Here is a 22,479-nt window from a genome sequence, read left to right on the forward strand (position 1 = left end):
CTATGGAAGCACTTTAGGAGGAGTCCTCTTTTAAAAATCTACACACACAACTTCAGATGTACACAACCTCTGTGAATGAAGCTTCACATTTGAGCTGAGATATGAGTCACTGTCCATTTCTTTCTCTTTCCACTCCAGTATTATATTGTCACCATTGCTTGAGTTGTCTCCACCAGGCCGAAGGCATGGGGAGAGAGTATGTTTTGCACTCCGCCCGTCCGTCCGTGTGTCCGTCCGTCCGTCTGTGAACAGCTAATCTCTGGCACCGTTGACTTGATCGACCATACTCTGCACACACACTCCCTAAATGCCAGAGCTGAACCTCTGCCCCAATGTTTTCACATTGGCCTGTTATAGCGCCACCAGGAGGCCGCTTTGTGCAAAACAAATGTTTTGACAGTACACCTACAGATTTTGTCCAAACATCACGCAAATTGGTACACAGTCTCTCTAGAGCCATTCAACGAAACATGTCTTTCAGATTTTTCAGACTCCATCCTGATTGGCTAAGATTGGCTTCCAAAGTTCGCAGGAGTGCTCCGTTTCAAACAAAATGCTGCAAATCATGAACACATCGTGTGATTTCCGTGAAATTTTGCACGCACAATACCACTAGGCCGAGGAAGAAATGCCACTTGAATATTTTCAACTCAGCCTCATGGTGGCGCTATAACTGGCCGATTTGTGTTTTTACCTATAACTGCACGGATCTGTGTAAAACCTTGTATGCACACTCCCTAGAGGCCAAGGAAAAACCTTTGCCTGGAATTTTTCACATCTGCTCTTTATAGCGCCACCAAGAGGCCGACATGTAAAACACATTTTCTAATATTACTCCTTTTCACGCAAATCGGTACACATACTCTCCATAGTCATGTGATCATGTGATTTGTTTGATTTCTCATAATTATCCATCCTGATAGGCTACGATTGGCTTCTAAAGTTTTCAGGAGTAGCCCATTTTGTACAAACCGCCACAACTTCTCAACGCAGCATGTGATTGCAGTGAAACTGTGCATGCCTATTCCCACTAGGCTGAGAAAGAAATGCCACTTGTCTCTCACACACACACACACACACACACACACACACACACACACACACACACACACAAGAAAAAACATGTTTATATTACTCCTAAACATTTTGCCAAACATCACACACTCTCCTATCCTCCTGGTGGAGACCTGTGCCCAGAAGGGCACTTTTTCTAGTTTACTATGCTTTTCAACCATGTTATTGTTGTGTTACTGTGTATTGAAGCGTTTTACTTCTCTGCCATCATGTTTCATTTGTGTATGCCATGTCATATCTGTCTCAACCAAAAACTTTAACTATTACGTGCTAACCTGCACCTGGTCCCCCCACCAAACCTGACTCTGCCAGATTGAAGAAGCTTGCTTCACTCGATCGTTTCACAAACTACTTCCATCTGGACTCACTGTAGCCTGATCCCTGAAGAAGGACTCACTGTAGCCTGATCCCTGAAGGACTCACTGTAGCCTGATCCCTGAAGAAGGACTCACTGTAGCCTGATCCCTGAAGAAGGACTCACTGTAGCCTGATCCCTGAAGAAGGCTCACTGTAGCCTGATCCCTGATGTCAAGCTACTTGATGGCAGTTGATTGGCAGATCCCGCGCGCAGCTGACACTGATTGGTCCGAACCACGTCGGTTTGGTTCGGTTCATGGCTATTGCGGCAGCGATCCCAGATCGTGTTTAGAACTTGTGAATCAAAACATCACAGTTGTGCTGGTGATATTGTATTAACATACTCCATCACCATACAGATTGGTCAAAATAAAACAATAATAAAGCATTTTCTTTCACTTAAAGTTTTTTATTGCAAACTGGAAAACACCACAAAATCTTCCACTTGAATTATAAAACTGGGGCAATTTATTGTAGCGTGTAAGAGGATTCATGTTTTGTATCCGACAAAGTAAACCATTAACACGATTGGACTGCAGCACATACTGAGCACTGTACAGCAGCAAATACTGAGCACTGTACAGTAGCAAATACAGTACCAGCATCCAGTGGTGATAATAAGAAACACCCCAGGATTTCATAATGTGTTCCTGGAGCACAACATTTCTCCTTAATCACAATTCAAACTTCAACAGGGGGATTGCATCGTATTACTTGAACCCTCATAAGAAAGTTTCACATCAGCGCACAAGCATATTTCAGAGACAGAGCTGCCAGCGGCGTGCTGCCATCGGTAGCTCAGGACTTTAAAGTGTGGAGGAGGGATGCTACTACCACCCGGGCTCTGAATGGCTGAGACAAGAGTCACTTGACATAGAGGACCACGGCCAGACTATTCGAGTGCCTTGTCATAATCCTGATTTATGTGACACGGTGTCCAATTACCCGTCTGCAGCGCTGAGTAGCTGTGTCATCGCCTCAGGCCGCCTGCTCGCCCCAGCGTGCTGTGGGGCCATGGAAGCTCAGAGAAACAGAGGGATGATGGCGTGCTGTTGGGGCCATGGAAGCTCAGAGAAACAGAGGGATGATGGCGTGCTGTTGGGGCCATCGAAGCTCAGAGAAACAGAGGGATGATGGCGTGCTGTTGGGGCCATCGAAGCTCAGAGAAACAGAGGGATGATGGCGTGCTGTTGGGGCCATCGAAGCTCAGAGAAACAGAGGGATGATGACGTGCTGTTGGGGCCATGGAAGCTCAGAGAAACAGAGGGATGATGACGTGCTGTTGGGGCCATGGAAGCTCAGAGAAACAGAGGGATGATGGCGTGCTGTGGGGCCATGGAAGCTCAGAGAAACAGAGGGATGATGGGCGTGCTGTTGGGGCCATCGAAGCTCAGAGAAACAGAGGGATGATGGCCGTGCGCAGCACAGGGTAGTTAATGAATTCTCTGGTGTAGATTCTGTGCTTCTGTCTGGCCCACATTGTCATCTGCATGAAGCTGACCAGGGTGAATACGGCCACTGTGGGCAAAACGGGACACGTTGTAGCAGCTAGTAAAACTTATTTGTTTACATTATGTTGATTTTTCTTTCCTTTTCTTTTTCTTTTTTTTACCTGGAGTACACTGGGTCATGATGGTGAAACTAAGCCATGCGCCCACCTGCACACAAATGAAATGTGATGTCCATCATCCATGCAAAGTGTGAAGAATAGCACAATTAAAATTTTGAAGCACATCAGATTTGCTGTAGAGCTCAGAGACAGTGAATGATCAACTTTTCTCCCAGAAGGAGTCAAAGACATTTACAGTACTGTAGCATTTTAGAAAGCAACTAATAGGCCTACAAATTGACTATGTGGAGATTGTGGAGTCTGTGGACACAATAAAATGAAGACGAGACAAATGAAGACAATTCTCAATAGCTGAGAGATAGGAAATTATCCATTACAGGTGATGATCACACCAAAAATTTACCTCTTCAATTACATAACGTTTGACCAACCTCATAGGTGTAGTTTGGACAGGACACAAAGAAGAAAAGCCAAGTGAAGGGGCTTGTGGTGGGGTAAGGGATACTCTTTGGCCTAGATCCTATTAACAGGACATAACTGTAAGTGTAAGGCACAGGTCTTGATGGAAATATCCTCCTAGCTTGCCAACTGGACGACATCTGATGAAATGAAACGTCTCTTGAACATCGCTGGCTTAGGAGCATATCAGACCATAGGTCATTACATCATGTAAACTCTATCACTCCCATGCACATCAACTCTTAAAAACATGGTCATCTTGTGGACAGAAGGTTTGTGGAACAAATATAGTGTAAATTCTATTATGCTGGCCTGGAAGTATACAAAACATAATATTTCACAAAACAATGTAGCAAATCAGAGGGATTTGCAGCCATTTGTCTTATATGTAACGACAGCTCTGCTATATTCCAAAGCTCCCTCAGGTACATTACATATTTAAACTATTTTCCGCAATGGTATATTATTTTTTTCGGTGGGTAGATCTTGTTGAGCTGGTCATTTTGAAAGTAGCTCTCACATCAAAAATGTGTGGGCACTCCTGAACTGACAAGTGGACACCATTGTCCACTTGTCCATAACAAAAGGACAGGTCGCCAATTTCACAGTTACACAAACACAAGTGACAATTTTGGTTGCATCAACTTCACTCTAAAACCGGTAATACATTTTCAGGCTAGTGTAAAACATCGGTAGGGAACAAGGTTAACGGGATTCATTAATAACAGTCAACGTGTTAATTAATTAATCCTCACTTAACTGCCTGCATTTTTCAGTGAAACGCTTATTATGAAGGATCCACCAGAATCCGAAAACCAGAACCGCATGTAGAATTACGATGTGTTTTTTTGTTGTGACACAGTGACAGTCAGACCCCCATATATGGGTGCGTTCGGAAATTCGACTGAAAATCGAATGTGCTGCGCCCCTGGAGTGCTGAGTGCCCGGGGGGAAGGAGCTAAGCTAGCTAAGGCAAGCATTTAGTACATCATCATACAAGTGTTCATCATTTACCGTGGCCCATGTTTTAAGGGGTAAAAACGATTAAAATAGTCGTTCGTAAATAAGCCACCCTCCGTGCGCTCTGTGACGTGACTGCCCTGCGCACTCAAAAAGCGGAGCACATTCCTGGTGCACATATCCGAACGCACCCTAAATATATTTAAAATAAACCACACGGAGAAGACATTTGTTACCGCGATCGTTAGTTCAATGGTTGTGGGACGTTGAATAAAGCTTGTTTTGACTAGCGGTGAAATCTGAGAAAGGATTCCGAGATAAAGGCATTTGAAAAGATGTTTACAACGAGTGGTATACGATCCATCTTGCTTACGGTAGATTTTCTGTTTACTTCATTGCCTTCATTTCCTAGCAACCCAACCCAAAGTTTGATACTGTACGTAATCAGCACTAAATCATAAAAATCAAGCTACGTATAGTAAAAAAAAGAAAACTTGCCATATCATGTCATCAGAAAACACCATACAGTAGCGAATTCGGTTGTCAAAAAATATCCCATTGATTGATTGATTGAAATATTTATTAACATTTTGCAGAACTACAGTACATTTCAAGCACAAACTCAATACAAAGACTGTTAACTGTGAGTGGACGACCCAATTAAGCATTACACTTGTTTACAACAGGGTCCACCTTGTTCAATTCATCAAAACATTTAGAGACATACAAATAGACACTTTCATACCATACAGTAATACAGTAATGTCATAAAAATTGTACCCATGGCTTAGAGTACATCATCTTGTAATGGGTCTGGTCCACAAGATTCGATACACCACCAAGATGTACCTGTCTAAATACTTCCTTAATGTTAACGAAGTCTACACCCACAACACCAGAGCGGTGTTGTGCGCAACAAACCATGTGCAACCCAGATTCAGCACAAACAAGGGACTAAATTATTTTCGCTCCTATGCCACCAAAGTGTGGAACGCCCTACCAACAGACATTAAGACATGCTAATCCCTTGACTCCTTCAAAACCACTCTCAAAGGGCACCTACGGACGGCTGCAAAAACTGCTCAAAACTGACCGCCGTAAAAATCTGAATCCGCCCCCCACCACCCACCCCTTTTCCCCTCACTGTATATGTTTCTTTTCCCTTTTTTACCTCCTTTATGATGAATTCCTGTTCTGTTCTTTTTGGCTACATAGAAATGTCTATTTGTACGTCTCTAAATGTTTTGATGATTTGAACAAGGTGGACCCTGTTGTAAACAAGTGTAATGCTTTATTGGGTCGTCCACTGACAGTTAACAGTCTTTGTATTGAGTTGTGCTTGAAATGTACTTTAATTCTGCAAACTGTGAATAAATATTCCAATCAATCAATCAAAAGCCTACTGTGCTGTTTACTTTCTATGTAGTTTACCTTTAAGCCTTGTATGTGTAATGGAGAGTTTTGGAGACCAATCTTCCTTTGCCTAATTAGTAACTCTCCTCACCTGGTAGCCTCACCAGGGTATTTAATAGGTGATTAGTTTGGTCAGAGCCAGTTCAGTGTAAACCAGCACTCTGTCAAGATCTCACTCAGTGCAGGTTGAGTGTTTCCTTTCTCTCAGGCCTTGGACAGGATAAGTCTGTAAGTCTGTGTGTTTTTTGTTAAAGTTTATGGCTCTTAAAGCAATATGCCTATAAGTTTGTTTAATCTTTTCTAAAATGTTTGTAATTTGATTCTTTGAATAGTACAGTGAGTAGCCTATATGTTCATTTTGAAACTTGTGACGCATACAAAAGAAATGGTTTGGTTTATGATTCTACATTTTGAAGGTGTTTTCAATTTTTCTGTATTGCAGTTTTACAATTTAATAACCAGTAAACTGCACTGCCTAAGGAGCTTTATTGGGAACTATGTTAGCTGTCTGCCAAGCCATACACCAACGTATAGTAAGGGCAGAACACCTACTGTACCACATAAATATAGCCATACTGTAGTCTTTGTCCATGCTGGCCCGGGTTCGAATCCGACCCAAGGTTCTTTGATACCCTCTATGTCTCTCGCCTTTCCTGTCTCTCTCTCACTGTCAGTGTCTGTCACTATCAAAAATAAAGCAGAAATACCTGAAAAATATAAACTGTCATCAAAGATATGCCATACTATACAGTATTGTAAAAAAAAAAGAGGAGGAAATGTATACTCTACGAGTCTACTGTGTCATCAATAAGCTGAGCTGAACACACCGAGCCACTGACGGATTCCACTTCCAAATGTTTTTCAAACTTTCTTCAGGGACACTATTTGAAAAAAAGTGTTTTGTGAAACGTTGCACTGTGTTTTGTACTTCCAGGCCACTACAGTTCTGGTTTATTTGCAGAGGCTAAATTACTTTGCTCTTCAAGTATAATAAATGAGGAATTTGACACGGTTTAGCATTTTGGTATAGAGGACGGACGGGGCACAGGACTTTGCTTAGTGCAAGCAGACAAATCCTACTAGAAAGCATAATGACACATCCCTCCTCATCCAAGAGACGGCGTGGCCCTGAATGTGAAGCAGCTTTGACTTTGTACTACTCATTGCATTGCTTCCCACTTACCAGTACGTTTGGTGATCTGTGCTCTTGAGTTTCTTTTGTGGCACTCATTGTAAGTCAGTAAAATTAATAGTGTGACTATAGTAAATGAATGAAATGTAAATGGTATGTAAAATAAATCTCTCATCTCAAGCGTAACTTCATCAATGTGCGGTGTAATTGTAGACTAACCATGAGCTTTAAATAATTAATCATTCATTAGAACAACAACCACAGGAGACTGTACTTACCACTGCAGCCAAAATGATTGAGAGCCAAGTGTATGGAGATGTTTCCTGCCTCACAAAGCTGTAATGAGCCAAGAGATATATTTTTATTAGCTTGTATTAGTCAAGTCTACATTAAAACAATATAGCTGCAAAGCAGTAGGCCTACAGAGTTCAAGCCAACACGCACTGTTAGAAGTTGAAAGCAGCAATGTGTCTATAGACCATTGACAGTTTCTGACACCTGTATAAAAAAATTGTATGAAGATCAGACGGATTTATGTATGGCCAAATCTGTGCTGCATGGGCAGTGGACAATGCCCCCCTGTTTTGGCAGCGCCATTATACCCCAATGTTCAAACATGTTGGGGGACATGTTTCAGCTCAATTAAACATAATTCGAATGGTTCGATAAAACTTTCATTGATTAAATTGATTTATACTGTCAATAATATTATACACATGGTTCAACAGTGTTGAACATAGTCATTATTCCCAAGCAAGTTCAAGCAAGATCACACCCTTGGCCTCTTTGCTGTGATTGGCTAATTTGAGACATGTGGCACATGCAATCCCATTGGTGTATTCAGTGTCCTGTTCTGTAAGGTTTTACAACAAATGCATGACTTTTTACATATAAGTCCAAGATTTTCATTTCGTTCGTTTTATGTTGTGTTACACGGTACCATATTTTTGCATTTGTAGCACCCCATAGTAATAAACTTGAATCAATCTTTCAGGGAATGTGTCCCAATAAAGTACAAAATAATATATTTAATTTGTTGTGACCGTAATGCACACAACTTCCAATCATTGGTGACATTTTCACTGTCTGTACTATTTACCATTTAATGGGAATTTTTCATCAAAAATGTGGTGGGAGATAACCAGCACAAAACCAATAGCATTTCAGAAATGTAGGCTTGAAACTATATTTCATTGAGACACTTCAGCTCAGATTGACCAAAGACCATTTATTGCAAAGCTATTGCATGTTAGTATGGCGGTGTGGCTCTGCTCATGTGATATCAGATGATCTGCGTACCGAGACACAGGTCTGATATCACATTTGATATCTCCGCTTATCTGTGCACCAAGACACAGCTCTGATATCAACGACCCGCCCCCCCCCCCCCCCCCCCCCCCCCCTGAGCAGAGCCAAAGATACAATAATCCATGAACAACAACAACAGTAATAACACATGATCCAACATAATGAAACTACACAATCACAAACAATACAATGATAACCCATAACCCCTGGACTAAGAACTACAGGGGGGAGGTGGGGGTAAATTTCTGCTCATATGCCGTACGAGCTGCTTTGACAGCTCAGCATGAAGAATGAGAGAGAGCTGAGACTGCTTAAGAAGGCCGCCTGAATTGCACTGTGGGTATGAGGGTGTGGATGAGGTAGAGAATGAGTGAGAAGGGAGATGGCCTGGAGAGGCAGCAGATTTAAAGAGGCAGTATACAGTAGATCACTAGGGGGAATGAATGGGGGGGGAACTATATACATATATATATATATATAAACCATCTGCCTTCCGTGCTGCAATGAACTAACACTATACGCTTGATTTATGCTTTTAAACAAGATGCAAGATCAAACAATACATACCACAAACACAGCAAATGCGCTATAAACCTGTATTTTACCATACGCTGAAAAAAAGAAGACATAGTTTCCTTAGTATGATTGTATCAGATACTACCTATTGTCACTGTCAGGCAGAAACCAACTATCTCCATTTTTCAACTTTTGAAGACCCTTCTGTGTGTGGGTTTTACAAATATTTAACCAATGAAATGTATATAGCGCTTCGGGGGCATGACTTTGTCATTCTAAACAATGTTAGACATAACAACTATATCCAGATTAATGGTCAAAAAACTCCTAACTCCACTTGAGCTGTTGGGATAAGTCATTATAATATAAACTGTTGTGACTTTTGTCAGGTGAAACCTGACTAATGAAAGCTCATGAAATGTAGACGACCGGACCTAGTCATAGTCACCACCTAGTCATACTGAATGCCTAGTCCTGATTGGCTGCCACACACGCTGCATAAGCTAATGGGAGTGTAGTATGATTGCCTGCCTCCTAAGCTATGCCACACACACCGCGGAAGGGCTGATTTCCGCACCACAGCGAGCAAGCTGGACTGCAGCCTCAAAGCAAAAACAGCTGCTAATGTTATGAACTGGACAGCAGGAGATCCACAACAGTCATTTAACAACGCATACTGTAGAACGTCGGAAACTATCGCAAAAAACAGCTGCAAGGTGCGAGGTTGTGACACAAACATACACGTGACGTTACTAAAATAATAATCATACTAATATGGGGGGGGGAGAAGACAACGGAGACAAGAACACAACGGAGACAGTGCTTCTTTCACCTGACAAATATTATCAGTGATCATTTCTTGTTTCTCCATCAATTCTAAATGGCAGCCTCTGGTGAACGGTTCTCGTTCATGTGTGTGCCATCACCACTTAAAATCATTGGCCAATGACAGTTTGGGTGTGCCCTATAGCCTAAGTAGGGGGGGTGGCGGTGGCTCAGGGGCAGAGTGCCTGGATGGTAACCGTAAGGTTGCCAGTTCGAACCCGGGCTCCCCCAGAGTTACTGTCGAAGTGTCCTTGAGCAAGACACTGAACCCCTAATTGCTCCCGATGTGCTAGTTGGTGCCTTGCATGGTTTCCGCTGCCATCGGTGTATGAATGGGTGAATGTAATGCACAATCTCTGTAAAGCGCCTTGGATAAAGGCGCTATATAAATGCACCATTTACCATTTAAGTAGCAACTCAGTCCACACAGCCCTCACTCATTGCACAGCAGTCATCCATTCACCACAGCACAGCAGTCATCCATTCACCACAGCACAGCAGTCATCCATTCACCACACAGCACTCACTTCTCCAGACATGCGCATTTGACCATTGTAAACCTTTGTTTGTTTTCATTTCTGTATTCTTTTATTTTCGCTAATAAACCAGTAATCAGTAATATGTAATATGTAGGCCTATGTGATATTTAATGACATAACTATCTTATGTATTGAAGAGTCAGACAATTTTGAAGAGTCAGTGTATGTTGTGCATTTTCATTTCCTGCAAAGTTAATATTTTGGACATAGTTGGTTTGTGCCCGACAGCAGAGATATGATATTTGATGGTCCTATACTCACTTGGTGGTGTGTACAGAGGGTGGTTGATATGGTAGGCCAGCCAGGCAGAAAATCCCCAATAATACAAACAATTCTGGGCGAGAGAGAGTGTAACACATTTGTCAGTGTGGTCATCAATGTCAACCTTCCCGATGCCCATGCTGTGTTGCATGCTTTGGTACCATACATGCCACATACATGAGTTCTCAAAATGAGTTGCTTCACAGAGGCATACCATATGGTGTAACAATATGAGTCACTAGTTGTGGACACTGTTGCCACATTCTGGGAGAGAAATACGCAACAAGGTCAGAAAAGTGACTAGTGTAACGGACCCCGGGATGGTTAAACTTTTATTGTGAAGGGGTTTCTGCCATGTTGGGTCTCACAGACCTTTGACTAGTTTCCTGTTCAAACTTCAGGAGCACATCTATGGGCACTGAGTAGGTTGATCAAGTTCACCTGTTGTGCTGCCGACGCCCAGAATGGTGCTGCAGATAGCAGGAGAAGACAATAAAAGGGCCTCAGTGGTAGAGGCGTGAAAACGGCATCACTATGGGACCAGTACACAAATTGTGTTTAAAGAAAGTTTGGTCAAGGCCTAAGGAAAGGACTCACGGTCAAAGGACAACTTTATGGAACAAATGGACGCCATGCAATGAAGCACACGCCACTTTAGCACCCAGCTGGAAAGAGGACAAGGTCTGACTGGGTCTTATTCTTGTGGTTTATTGTCTGAGGTTTATTGTTGTGGTTTTCATATTGCATTTTGATATGGTAGTTTTAAGCTACCGCTCATACGTGTGGTGGGGGGGCTCAGAGTGCATCCACTAAGGAAAGTAGGCTTTCTAATGAGTCACACAACCCGCCTTTGTTTTGGTGAGTAGCAAAAACGTAATTTTTATTTACGCTAAAGAGGAGAGGCTGGTCTGATTTCGATTTGAGATTTAAAACCAAAAGTCCCATAGCCTTATACTGCAGGGCAGCTAATCGTAGAAGCAGTAGAAGGCTATGGACCAAAGCTAATACCACATGTGTACATTTAGATGCCATTGGAACTATTTGTATGAAAAACTATTCAATCAAAATCATTCAGACTCATTTCATAGTCAAACAGAAACCTCTAGGCCTAATTGAATAAAATTGCTATTGGCATATATGATTCATATTATAGATGCATGAATATGAATCATGTGCCAATAGTCATTTTATTCAAATTGATTGTGTGCAAAACCTGACGGCACACTTTTCAATTAGATAAAATTGTAATGCTACAGCCTTAAAAAAAGAAAATATAAATTGAATCTGAATTATTTAGTGGAACCCGTTTTGAGAATCATGGGACTAGGCCACATGAGCACTTTAAACATTTGATACACTTTGGCTATTTGAAAGTATCCCGGGGGGAGTGAAATGTGAACATTTTGTATTGGTATACGACGGTCCCTGGCACAACACGTTTTAGATGGGGATGTGTGGGCAACAAATATTCATCCTTCACATGAATGTTTAAGACTGGTTTAGAGAACAAGCCCAAATACGCAACTAGTAACTACTTTAGAAACAAGCCCCCAAACAACAGCAACCACCATTATTTACAAGTAATTAACTTTACAGAAAAAACAAAAGCCCAATGTCTCTTATTCTAATAAGCAGACATGGCAACTCTGGTTGTGGAGTGGAAGAGTTTGACACAGAATTTTATAAAAGTCAAGCAAAGTCTATATTTGTAGTGAAGTGGTTGTGTGTGTTCAACTACTGAATACCCACTGAGCATTCAGGCGGTCTGTGCCAACCTAATTAGCATTGCTGCCCTGGATCTTTGTCAGTACTCATTTAGTCATTTTCCCTAATGGTACTACATTCCACACACGCATACTGACCGTCTGACCCCTATGGAAGGTCAAATTAACCATCTGTATAGTGTTTAATCACACCTACAGAGTGTTTGTGTTTACCAATATTAGACATGGCACTTGGCTCGATCAGTTGCGTGTCTGCTGATAACTGCCCACGCACTTTATCTTTAGACTGCAACACATAGGGAAATGTTTTGTGTGGAACTGGAAAAAGTAATTGCTTTTGTATTGTTGCGTTAGAAATCATCTAAAGTTTAGACTATTTAAAGGAAACATTTGAATAACTTCTGACTGTCACAATCTTGTATCCTAGCTGGAATCCAGCCTAATTTGCTACATTTCTACATTGCTACACTTCGCTACCCAGTCTGGCCATGCTCCTATTTGACTCGTATTGCCATTACGTATATAGACAAAGTGACTTGAGTTTTACATTGAACAAAACCGGATCCCAGGTTAACGATCTTGGCCTCTGGCTCTGCCTGTGTGTGTCTGGGTAACCTTCCCATATGTCATGTAAGCCCTAGTCCTGTGTATAATGTGCCCTGTTTTTCTCTATTGTGAGTGACTGCCCTTGCCCAGTGTGCCCCCACGCCCTGCCGTGTCCTCTGTGGACTTTAATAGAGTGTCCATCTGGGCATCCAGCTGTGTGTGGCGCATCTAATTAGCTGATGAGTACTTTCAAGAGTATATGAGCGCTGCGTTGTTAGACTGCTGAGTTATTGTCCTTTGAGTTCCTGATTTTTACCTGTTGTAAAAGTGTTCCTAGTTTGACTTTCTCCCTTAGTTTTCTCATCTGTAAAGAGTTTTCAGTTTGCCAACTTTCTTTGGGAGATTTTCTGCTTCTTAGGCCTATCTTTGATCCTCCCCAGTCTGAGAGATGTAAACTTAACTTGTTATGGCCAGACGTATTTTAGTCTCTATTATTGGTATAAATGTACTTTTAATAGTTTATTTGGCCCTTTTATTGTATTTTGTAGTACTTTGTGTTTCTTTGTTTCTGAGGTGGAGATTGGTGGTGATTGCCACATCACTGACACTTGTGACCTGTGGCAAATTGACGCCTGCCTGTGGGGAATTGGTCCCTGCCATTGACTGGTGGGCTCTGCCACTCCCAGCCACTGATTGGCCGTGGCCTCTAGACCTAGTCTATAGAGCGTCGCAGTCCCCCCCCCCCTCGAGAGACCCGGAAAATAAATCCCCGTTCTTTTTCCTCATAGACTTTTCAGAAAGTATTTATTTAAAGATGTTTACGCCGCGGACAAAGCCAACTCTTGTCGTGACAAATTATGACAAACACAATTTTTCGGGCTGAACAAATAATTAGAAAGAAGAAAACTGCAGGTTACAAAGCTTTTTTTTTTTTCTTCTTCTTTGTAATTATTTGTTTGGTCCAAAATATTGTGTTTGTTATGATTTGTCACAAGAGTTGGCTTTGTACGACGCTTATAATGTCTTTAAATAAATACGTTTTGAAATGTCTATGGGAAAAATGCATTGGAAACTATTTCCTGGGCCTGGCGTGGCGTCGTCATGAAAGGGGGCGGGACTGCGACGCTCTATAGAGCGCCGCATTCCTGCTGCCTTTTCTGGCGACGAGCGGTCCGGAAGAGAATTTCCCATTCATTTCCCACCATAGATGTTTCAGAAAGTATTTATTTAAAGACCTTTTTAAGCCTCGGACAAATTAAGCCAACTCGGATTTGTCTGAGGAAGCAACCTCGCCCTAAAGGGTGAGGTTGCCATGCACGCATCCGCATCCGTGCACGCATCCGCCTCGTTGACGGAAGACTGCTGGGCGAGTGCTGGCGCTTTGGCATGGGGGGGTCAGATCAACATGGACTGAATTCTGTACTGGCTATATAAGTGTATAGGGTTTGATGAGGTCAGATCAACATAATGGAATGTCAGAACAGGTAAGCTCCATATATCGAGATTTAAGGGTCTAAGTGGTAGCGGGAACATTCTCTTGAGTGTGGTTTGATGAGGGCCCAGGTAGGGTCGGGACTTAATCTTCAGGCCTGTTGAGAACTCTAGCTTTCGCCAGCTGCCGGGTGTGGCTGCACTAATAACTTTGGGGCAGGCCCGTCTAGAGCTTGAATGGACAGGTATCAGTCAAAAGGGAGACATTGAAGAGGAAGGATGGATGGGGAAGGCTCAACATATGGAATGTCAGAACAGGTTCTGACATATATCCATATATGGAGATCTAAGGGTTTGAGAGGTTAGTAGCTGGCCATTATACGGGCTTAATTGCGACAGCAGGTTGCATTTACTATGATTACTATCCCCATCCCTGATTATGTCACGTGATGTCACGAGACCTGGGCACCATATATGGGGGCTTTCCCATGTATGGGGATTTTGAGTGACTGACGGACGGGAAATGTACGATTTTTCCGTATTTAATATAATTTAAAATACTGATATGTCTAATGGAAAAATTAATTGGAGATTGTCTTCCGGGCCGCTCGTCGGGGGCGATACTGCGACACTCTATAAAGCCTTCAGTTTTAGTACACTGTTTGGTGGACTGTATAGCTTTGGCAGTGGAGATGCAATTCTGCTGTCACAAAAAGAATAATTTTGACACTTTTGAAAGGTATATTGTGGTATAGAGTGCTGCCTCTGAAAAAACCCCAGAAGGACTTTGTGACCACCTGATTCTGATGTTAGTATTTTTTTGTAAACCTTTTGTTGTCATAAATATTCAGTTTAAAATTCCTTTGTCCTTTAAGTTATCATGTTGCTAGTCTAATAATTGTTTCCTCGTCTACACCAAATCTGTTCCTCAAAAATAGCCGATCTACAAGCTCACATGTCACATTGCGACGTGTTGAGGATGTAGATTAGCATTGACAAAAACGTCCCTGTATTGGTATATGACTTACCCTCATGATGGACCGTATGGGCATCGTTCCATGGGAAAAACGATGTATGAAGATGGTTTCAAACATTCTCTTGATATAGTGGAATGAATAGCACACACAGGCCAACCTGCAATTGCAATACAGACGTTATCATTAATAGGTTATCATTTCTGCTGGGTAAGCATGAAGGAAGGGTGCTGTTCACTGAAGTTCCTGCTTTGATTTTTGTACCTACTTGACCACTTTGAAGGGACTAGAGGTGAAGCTGTGCTGCGGCAGGTAGATGTTTGGCAGACGGAAATAGAACAGAAGGTAGACGATCAGAGGTCCAATGCACTCTGCCAGAAACACCTGTGGGATCAGAAGCAGAGAATATGTTTTTACAACCGGTGCTGTATTTATAAATGATGCTCCTGACCCGTGCTGTGGCTGGTAAGCCGGATAACCTCATGCAACAGCAAATGTGGCTGAATTTCTTCATCACATACCCAATAGCCTAATTTATTAATAGGACAAGGAGAATAAAGGACCCACGCACTCCAATTGAATAGATTAACATTACCAAGGAGGAACTGCCCTGCAGGTGAAATTGGTGAATGACTAGTATTCCTGCACTGGGATACCCCCGATTATTGTGTGGATACACATACACATACAGGCATTATGTGCACCATCAAAGGTGACAGTTTTCTGCTCTGTGTTTTGGTTCCTTAATTTTCACCTGGATAAACTCCATTGACTGCTCAGTCCTCCTCATTTTATCACACCATCCACTGTGTTTGTTTGAGTGTCTGAGTTTGTTTTCCCTTTTTGACATGACGTTGTTTCGGCAGCAAGTTCACTTATGGTGACAGATGGTTCAGCAGCACGTGGTAGCACAGTTAATAGCATGTGCTGATTGTTTCAGCTGCCATATCAGGAAAGGACGGGAGAGGAAATTCCTTTTCTGCATTCAACATTTTATCGCTTATGCGCTTGGTGGGGACACTTTGACATGTAGGATATGAGCAGGCCGAGGGTCGAACTGGTACTCAGACTAAACCCAGAGCCCAAGTCCAAGGGGTGATACACAGTAAGGCGGGTAACTCAATCCTTATGACCCTCACCCAGGCCATAACATGTATCGTATATGTATTTTTGCGATGACATACAGGACAACTAGACCTCATGTACTGTCAGGCCAAGACATAATATACAGTATATATCTACTGTATTTTTCATTATTAAGCACTCAATCAGACAGGGAATCCTGCCAGGCTAACAAGAATTATGGTTATAGCTTTTAGATGAAGAGTTGGTGTCGGTTGGACAGAGTGGGAAGAAATATGAAGTAAAGACTGTATGAAATACGTTATGCAAATACGTTATGCATGACAGTGACTAGATTTGAAATTCTAAAAGTTTCTCCTGCATAACTCAGAGTGACTATCAGATATGAAGTATTAAAGTTCCCTCCCCTTGAATAACTTCCCCTCTCTCACATAACTTCCAAAACACTCTTATCTGGAATTGAAAATATCCTCTATTTCTCACCTTGGTTCCCCTTTAGCATGCACAAGCTTGTCGGATCTTCTAGTCATGGGTATACCGTGTCAAAGCAGACTCTTACTCTCGTGTACTGTGCCTACTTTTCATTGCTTGTAATGTTTATTAATTTAGGAACTTAACAACTTGAAACCTAGTGTTCCTTTTCTCGGCCTCTCATAATAGGCCTCTCATAATAGGCCCATAACTAGTTTTGACAAAAACATGGTGTAGGAGCTGGGGGAAAAGGCCAGGGATACATCCCTCAACGTATTTAGGTTTTAAGAGATTAAGCTTATTCTATTGTCACTTTCTTTGTAAGTCACTCTGGATAAAAGTGTCAACTATATTATAATTTTTACATAATTATATAGAAGCGTAAATGCCATCTACTGTATGTTGACAATCCATTTCCGATAATCATGTTATAGATAATCAAGGTTTATGTTTATGTATTTCATTCAAATCCATTTTAGTTTTTATGTTTTGTTGTACACAGGTTGAGACCTCGTATAAGCCCTTTGGGCTTCTTGCCTCCTCCCAGCACTTTAATTTTTTTATTTTCTACGTATCTTCCCTTTTGTACTGTTTTTATACTGTGCTCAATCAATCAATCAAATCAAATCATAGTAATTATCATGTAAATTGTGTACAGGTATGTGCATTAACTATCTTTCATTACATTATCTGGAGGGAATACCATGAGCTCACAACATACAGTATGACAAATCCTGGTGGTGTATTTACTGGTCTCTCTTTGAGGTATTTTTACTTAATGGAGTAAGTCCAATTTTCAATAATCTTACTTCAACTCCACTATAAGTTCAAGTTTATTTAAGACAAGAGGACAAGAGGACCGCTCTATTAAAACAACCTAAAACTAATAATCAACTATCAAAATCGATAAAAAAATGTTACTTCTGGTAAAGCGTATACTCTCAGGAGAAACTATAAGGCAAATATTGTACTTACTCCCCTATAATTATTCGAGAACTTGAGTTTCTTGTTACTTTATTATTACAAAACCACATCAGACCTATACTGTATATATACTTTGGCATAAATTGGCCGTTCTACAAAGCAACAAGCTTAGATCTGCTATTTTCAAAGGACTTTTATGCATTTGAAAACTTGTAAAATGGGATCTTCTGCATTATGAGTAGTCTACTGTATACGTTTGGTTCTTTAAGTAACATTTTGATGTGAATAGCCTACTTTTTACTTTTACTCAAGTAAACTAAAAAAATCTTGAATACCGAACTTGTACTTGTAAGAGACTACTTCTGCAATAGGCTGTTGATACTTTTACTTAAGCACTTCTTCCATCACTGGTCTCTCACCATTGCCCATCCCAGCTGTGGTCCGAGGTCATGGAAGAATATGGTGCCTGAAGTCCCCACTGGGAGATTCCCCAACACCTCGTCATCTCGCAGAGATTGTCCGTCTGAGGATTGGAGAGGAGAGAATGAGCTGATAACAGCATATAGCTGGAGGTTCTGTTTTACAGAAAACTGAAAACATTTCAAAACTGCACGAGCAGAACAAAAGATATCTTCCTGTAGAAAAATAAAATCGACATAAACACTAACAGTGGTGGAACAAGTGCTCACATTTTTTACTTATGTAAAAGTATCGATACCACAATGTAAAATTACTCTGTTAAAAGTCTGGTATTCAGAATTTCCTTTAGTAAAAGTACAAAGTTAATGGCATCAAAAGTAAAGGTACTCCAAAATCTACAGAGAGCTTATGGTAACTAGTAGAACTCAAATTTGCAAATAATTGTAGTGGATTAAAATTACAATATTTTATAGGTGTAGTGGAGTAGAAGTAGTAGTCTTGAAAAACTCAAACTTTTACTGAATTACAGTACATGAAAGTACATGTATACTTATTTCCTTTCCACCACTGAAATCTAGCCCTGGATTTGGCCACTCTCAATGGCCTCCTTTGGGAGTTTGGGACTGCACATGGGCCATGGCTCAGTGCCCAAGATAGTTGTCCCTGGTGGCAGCCAAGGGGCGTACTGTACCAGAGGATCTACCGGTACTCATTAAACCAACTGATGTGGCTAATTTCACCATTTCCATACAGTATATCCCAAAACGGATGAATAAAAACATTGTACTGTATGCTCCACAGACCTGGGTCAAATTATATTTAAAAAGCTTTCTAAAGAGCCAGCATGGTGGATAGTTGGTGTTTGCCAAAGCACGTACTAAATGTTTTGTTATTTCACTCTTCTATGACTCTTCTGACTGACAACTACTTGCCCATGAACTCTATCTATATGTCCAGGGCTAAATGAAAACTGCTCTCAAGGCAATACTGGACTGTCTGGACATACTCAGCACTGCTGATAAGCCAGGACCGGCATGCTCAATAAATATTCAGGGAAACCCAAGTGTCCACCTCCTGCAACGATAATTGGAAATGCACCCCATGGATGCAAGCAGATATTGATTCCTATTGTCAAGCCTGTCAGCCTCAAAACCCTTGTGTTACAAAGAGGCTCTGAAACTTTGACACTAGCATTCTTCTTCTTTGTTGTATATTGCAACATTCGTCTTTCATTTAAAAGTTACGGTGCTGTTTTTTGGCAGTTGAAACATCTTCTTGACAGTGCATGCATTGTCCTCTGAAAAGTCCCCAAATATTCTGAATACCACATCATACTACACAATCAATTGACGTCCAACCGATTCCAAATGTCTTCACAACTATACAAGGCAAAGCAGTGGCAGGCTGGCAGCCATTTTGTGGTTCCACTCAAATCCACAAAAAATCAATACATTTTATTAAGCCTAGAATCAAGCCACCCAGGGTCCTGGTGAATCATGACCATAAAACATGCGATTCAGAATATATATAATTTCTTTATAGCCGTTTAATAGTTTATTTTCACAGAATCAAATGTTTTATGGTCATTATTCACCAGGATCCTAGTTGGCTTGATTCTAGGCTTACAATAATTTATATACATATTTTTGGAAATCTCCATGGGAAAAATGAATAGAGTGAATTTCAGTGGAACCACGAAATGGCCGCCACTGCTCTGTCCTATAATGCATGATAGTAGTTATGTTATCAGACATTCATGACAAGCTTTATGTGGAGCAGGAAATATACATTTCCTTCAAAAGATTAATGAAGGCCCCATTGTAACAGTAAGACTGCTATGGAAAAGGATGCATACCAGCCCTTTTGACATGTGGGTCCTTTGTCATGGTTACTTTCAATCTTAAAAGGAATTCATGTCGTTTATAAATATTAGGCATTCCGTTCTCACTAGATATACTGTATCATGGACACAGCCAAAACAAACAAACTCAAAGCAAAGCAAAGTTACTATGTTTACCCAGGGTAACTGGACTAAGCTCAAGAACTTGTTTACAGCCAGGCCCTGCTCATAGAACATTTCATGGTAGGGGTTCAATGCCTTGCTCAAGGGCACTTCAGTGGTGGTAATTTTAACGTGCCGGTCCGTGGATACGAACTAGCGACCTTCCGATATCAAGACCGCTCCGCAAACCGTTCGGACAGGAGAAACACATAACGACATACATTTTGTTTGTGTCATTTTCTAGTTATTGTTGAACAAAACAAAACAAAAACAAAGCAAGGGACAAAAAAAGGAAACAAAACAAAAAACAAGGCTGCATTTTTCATATTACAGGATACATTCATTGAAATCCTCATACATTATCGATAGGCTGAAAGAAGAGATCCCACTTTTCCCACTTTTTATAGAACTTATATTGTCTAATGTATTGGTTCTGAGGCATATTTGAAACCGGAAAAGCATCTGTGTCATTTCAGATTTCAGCTATAGCAACATATGGTTTTCAGAAAACTTGCACTACAGGCTTGTACATCTGCTATTTTTGAACATTTTATTTTAGAAAAAAGTGTACAAATGTTCAATAATATATCCAGGTATATAGATTTGTTTTTTTAAAAGACAAATCTTAACTTCTGGGGGGTCCCTGGCACAAAACATTTTCAGATGGGGGGTCAAAATACATGCCAAATACACATTCATTCAAGTTTGAGAACCACTGATTTAGTCAAATCAGCCTCATACAGGTCTTACTGGGTTAAATGGAAGCTGTCTCTGTGGGCGCCTTCTCACTTGTCACTCACTCATCACACCTACTTTCTGAATGTGGTAACGTTGTACCCCGAACATAAACAGGGAATGTGCAACACAGCTGGTGGAGTTCTCTGGTTGCATCCAGATAGCATCGCATAACAAGTTTGTCATCATTCAGGGCAGAGACATATAACCATTAGGCTGGAAATAGGTTTACAATTTAACCTAGCTATATTTAACCTATGTCACCTTCCCTTTCACATAATAAAGGGATAATTATTAGTAGTGCTAATAATAGTACTAGTTGTATCAAGTACTATAGTATTACTTCTGTATTTTCCTTTAAAAACGGAATGTGTTACGGAATTCACCGTTTGTCAAGTCCCGCCCGTGCTTGTGCCCCAGCTCTTCACACCCATTGGTTGCCGTTTCGTGGTTGACAAAAATCCTCTCTCTCCATCCACTACCATTGAATTAACAGTTGCTTCATATTGATATTCTGTGCACTCAATTCTTATTTTAAACTTGGTGTCAGTAAAAAGGAACATCACAGATGGTGACTGACTGGTATCATGTGTGTTTTTAGTTTTTTCCAAAAAATATGTTTTAGCAAATTCAACATAAACAATGCAGAACCAGGGCGGAACAAGGCAGAAAGGGCAGGCTGGTTAGTCAGTCAGGGTCAGGGACCAATCAGAAGGCTGTTCTGAATAGCCAGCCCCCCATAGTCCCTCATTTTCTGTAGCCGTCGCTGCCTATACACAGGGGGAATTGTTACTGTTTAAAACCGTAGATACTTACAGGGTTGTAGTGTCAAAGACTGTCGGGATGGATGCCATTTTGGATCTATAGTGTGATGAAGGACATATTTAAATCCACTACACCATGATAGTTAAGTCAAAGTCAAATGTATTTTTATAACATGTGCCTCAAACTAAAAAAGGGAAATAGGCAAAGATCAAACATGACAATGCATAATATTGTCATGTTTGATCTTAAATTCTTTAGTTAGAAGGCTATGTAATAAATGTATTTAGTTTTCAATCATACAACTAATTATTTCAGCATACTTTGGTGCACACAAGCAACAACTTCAATCAGAAACAGTTCTGTGAGCATGATAAAATTCCACTTACAGCTCTTGTATATCAGACGCTTGATATCCCATATGGTTGCCTTTGGCTCCACCTGTAAAAATTGTTAGAAAGAAGCGATCCAATCTGTCATTATCGTATAGCGAATTCCCTCAAAGCTTCGATTGTACAAACACTGCTAAACTGAGCTGATAAGAACGTATACTCTACCTTGTCCAAGAGGCAAAGCCGCGCCTTCTTAGAATCCAGAATCTCCAAGTCATAGAAAATGTAATTTTTAGGAAGCTTGGCCTCTGGTGCCTTTAATCCATGGGTACACCGTATCTTTATGAACTGTGCAACGGTGAATAAATCCTTTAGTTCAAAACCCATGGTGGTACTTGGGGGCACTGTGTGTGTGTGTGTGTGTGTGTGTGTGTGTGTGGTTGTGTGTGAGTGCTGTAACTAGTGTGTTAATGTTGTTAGTTACTATCAAGTAAAACAATCTGAATATGACTAATATGCCAAGTCATGCCAAGTCTTGAGGTGGTGTGAGGTTAGATTATCTGCTGTGATGACCTTGACAGTTTGGTTTTAGCAGCTTCAGGTGCTAAGAAGCAGCAGTGGAAAGTAACAACTAAGTGCATTTACTCAATTACTGTACTTA

The 22,479-nt window shown here is 41.0% G+C and overlaps 2 protein-coding genes across 7 annotated transcripts in view; one reads left to right on the forward strand and one right to left on the reverse strand.

Moving 5' to 3' along the window:
* The window catches only part of abca4b (ATP-binding cassette, sub-family A (ABC1), member 4b), a gene marked incomplete at both ends in the record, with an annotated part of 98,007 nt that extends 95,442 nt beyond the window's left edge, over positions 1-2,565 (forward strand). Inside the window, one exon of the mRNA XM_083782637.1 lies at positions 2,387-2,565. Within this exon, the coding sequence (XP_083638763.1) occupies positions 2,387-2,565 (179 nt within the window). The remainder of the gene's footprint in view (positions 1-2,386) is intronic.
* On the reverse strand, positions 1,834-22,208 carry tecrl2b (trans-2,3-enoyl-CoA reductase-like 2b). Of its 6 annotated transcripts, none has more exons than XM_083781329.1 (12): positions 22,044-22,208; positions 21,876-21,927; positions 21,541-21,585; positions 17,987-18,090; positions 15,358-15,473; positions 15,144-15,249; positions 10,415-10,487; positions 8,841-8,884; positions 7,244-7,301; positions 3,433-3,521; positions 3,044-3,089; positions 1,834-2,949 (listed from the first exon to the last, which is right to left on the reverse strand). In XM_083781329.1, exons 1-12 carry the CDS (start codon positions 22,203-22,205, stop codon positions 2,822-2,824), a joined length of 1,023 nt encoding a protein of 340 aa, XP_083637455.1. In that variant the 5' UTR covers positions 22,206-22,208; the 3' UTR covers positions 1,834-2,821. The 6 variants fall into 6 exon arrangements, 5 of the variants coding, with proteins under 5 accessions (XP_083637455.1, XP_083637456.1, XP_083637457.1 ...); XR_014570219.1 differs by having other exon boundaries at positions 2,899-2,949; positions 3,405-3,521; XM_083781330.1 differs by lacking the exon at positions 21,541-21,585.
* Positions 22,209-22,479: the final 271 nt, after the last annotated feature.

Source organism: Protomyctophum parallelum (assembly GCF_964188405.1).
Source record: "Protomyctophum parallelum genome assembly, chromosome: 14".
NCBI classification, from domain to species: Eukaryota; Metazoa; Chordata; class Actinopteri; order Myctophiformes; family Myctophidae; genus Protomyctophum; species Protomyctophum parallelum.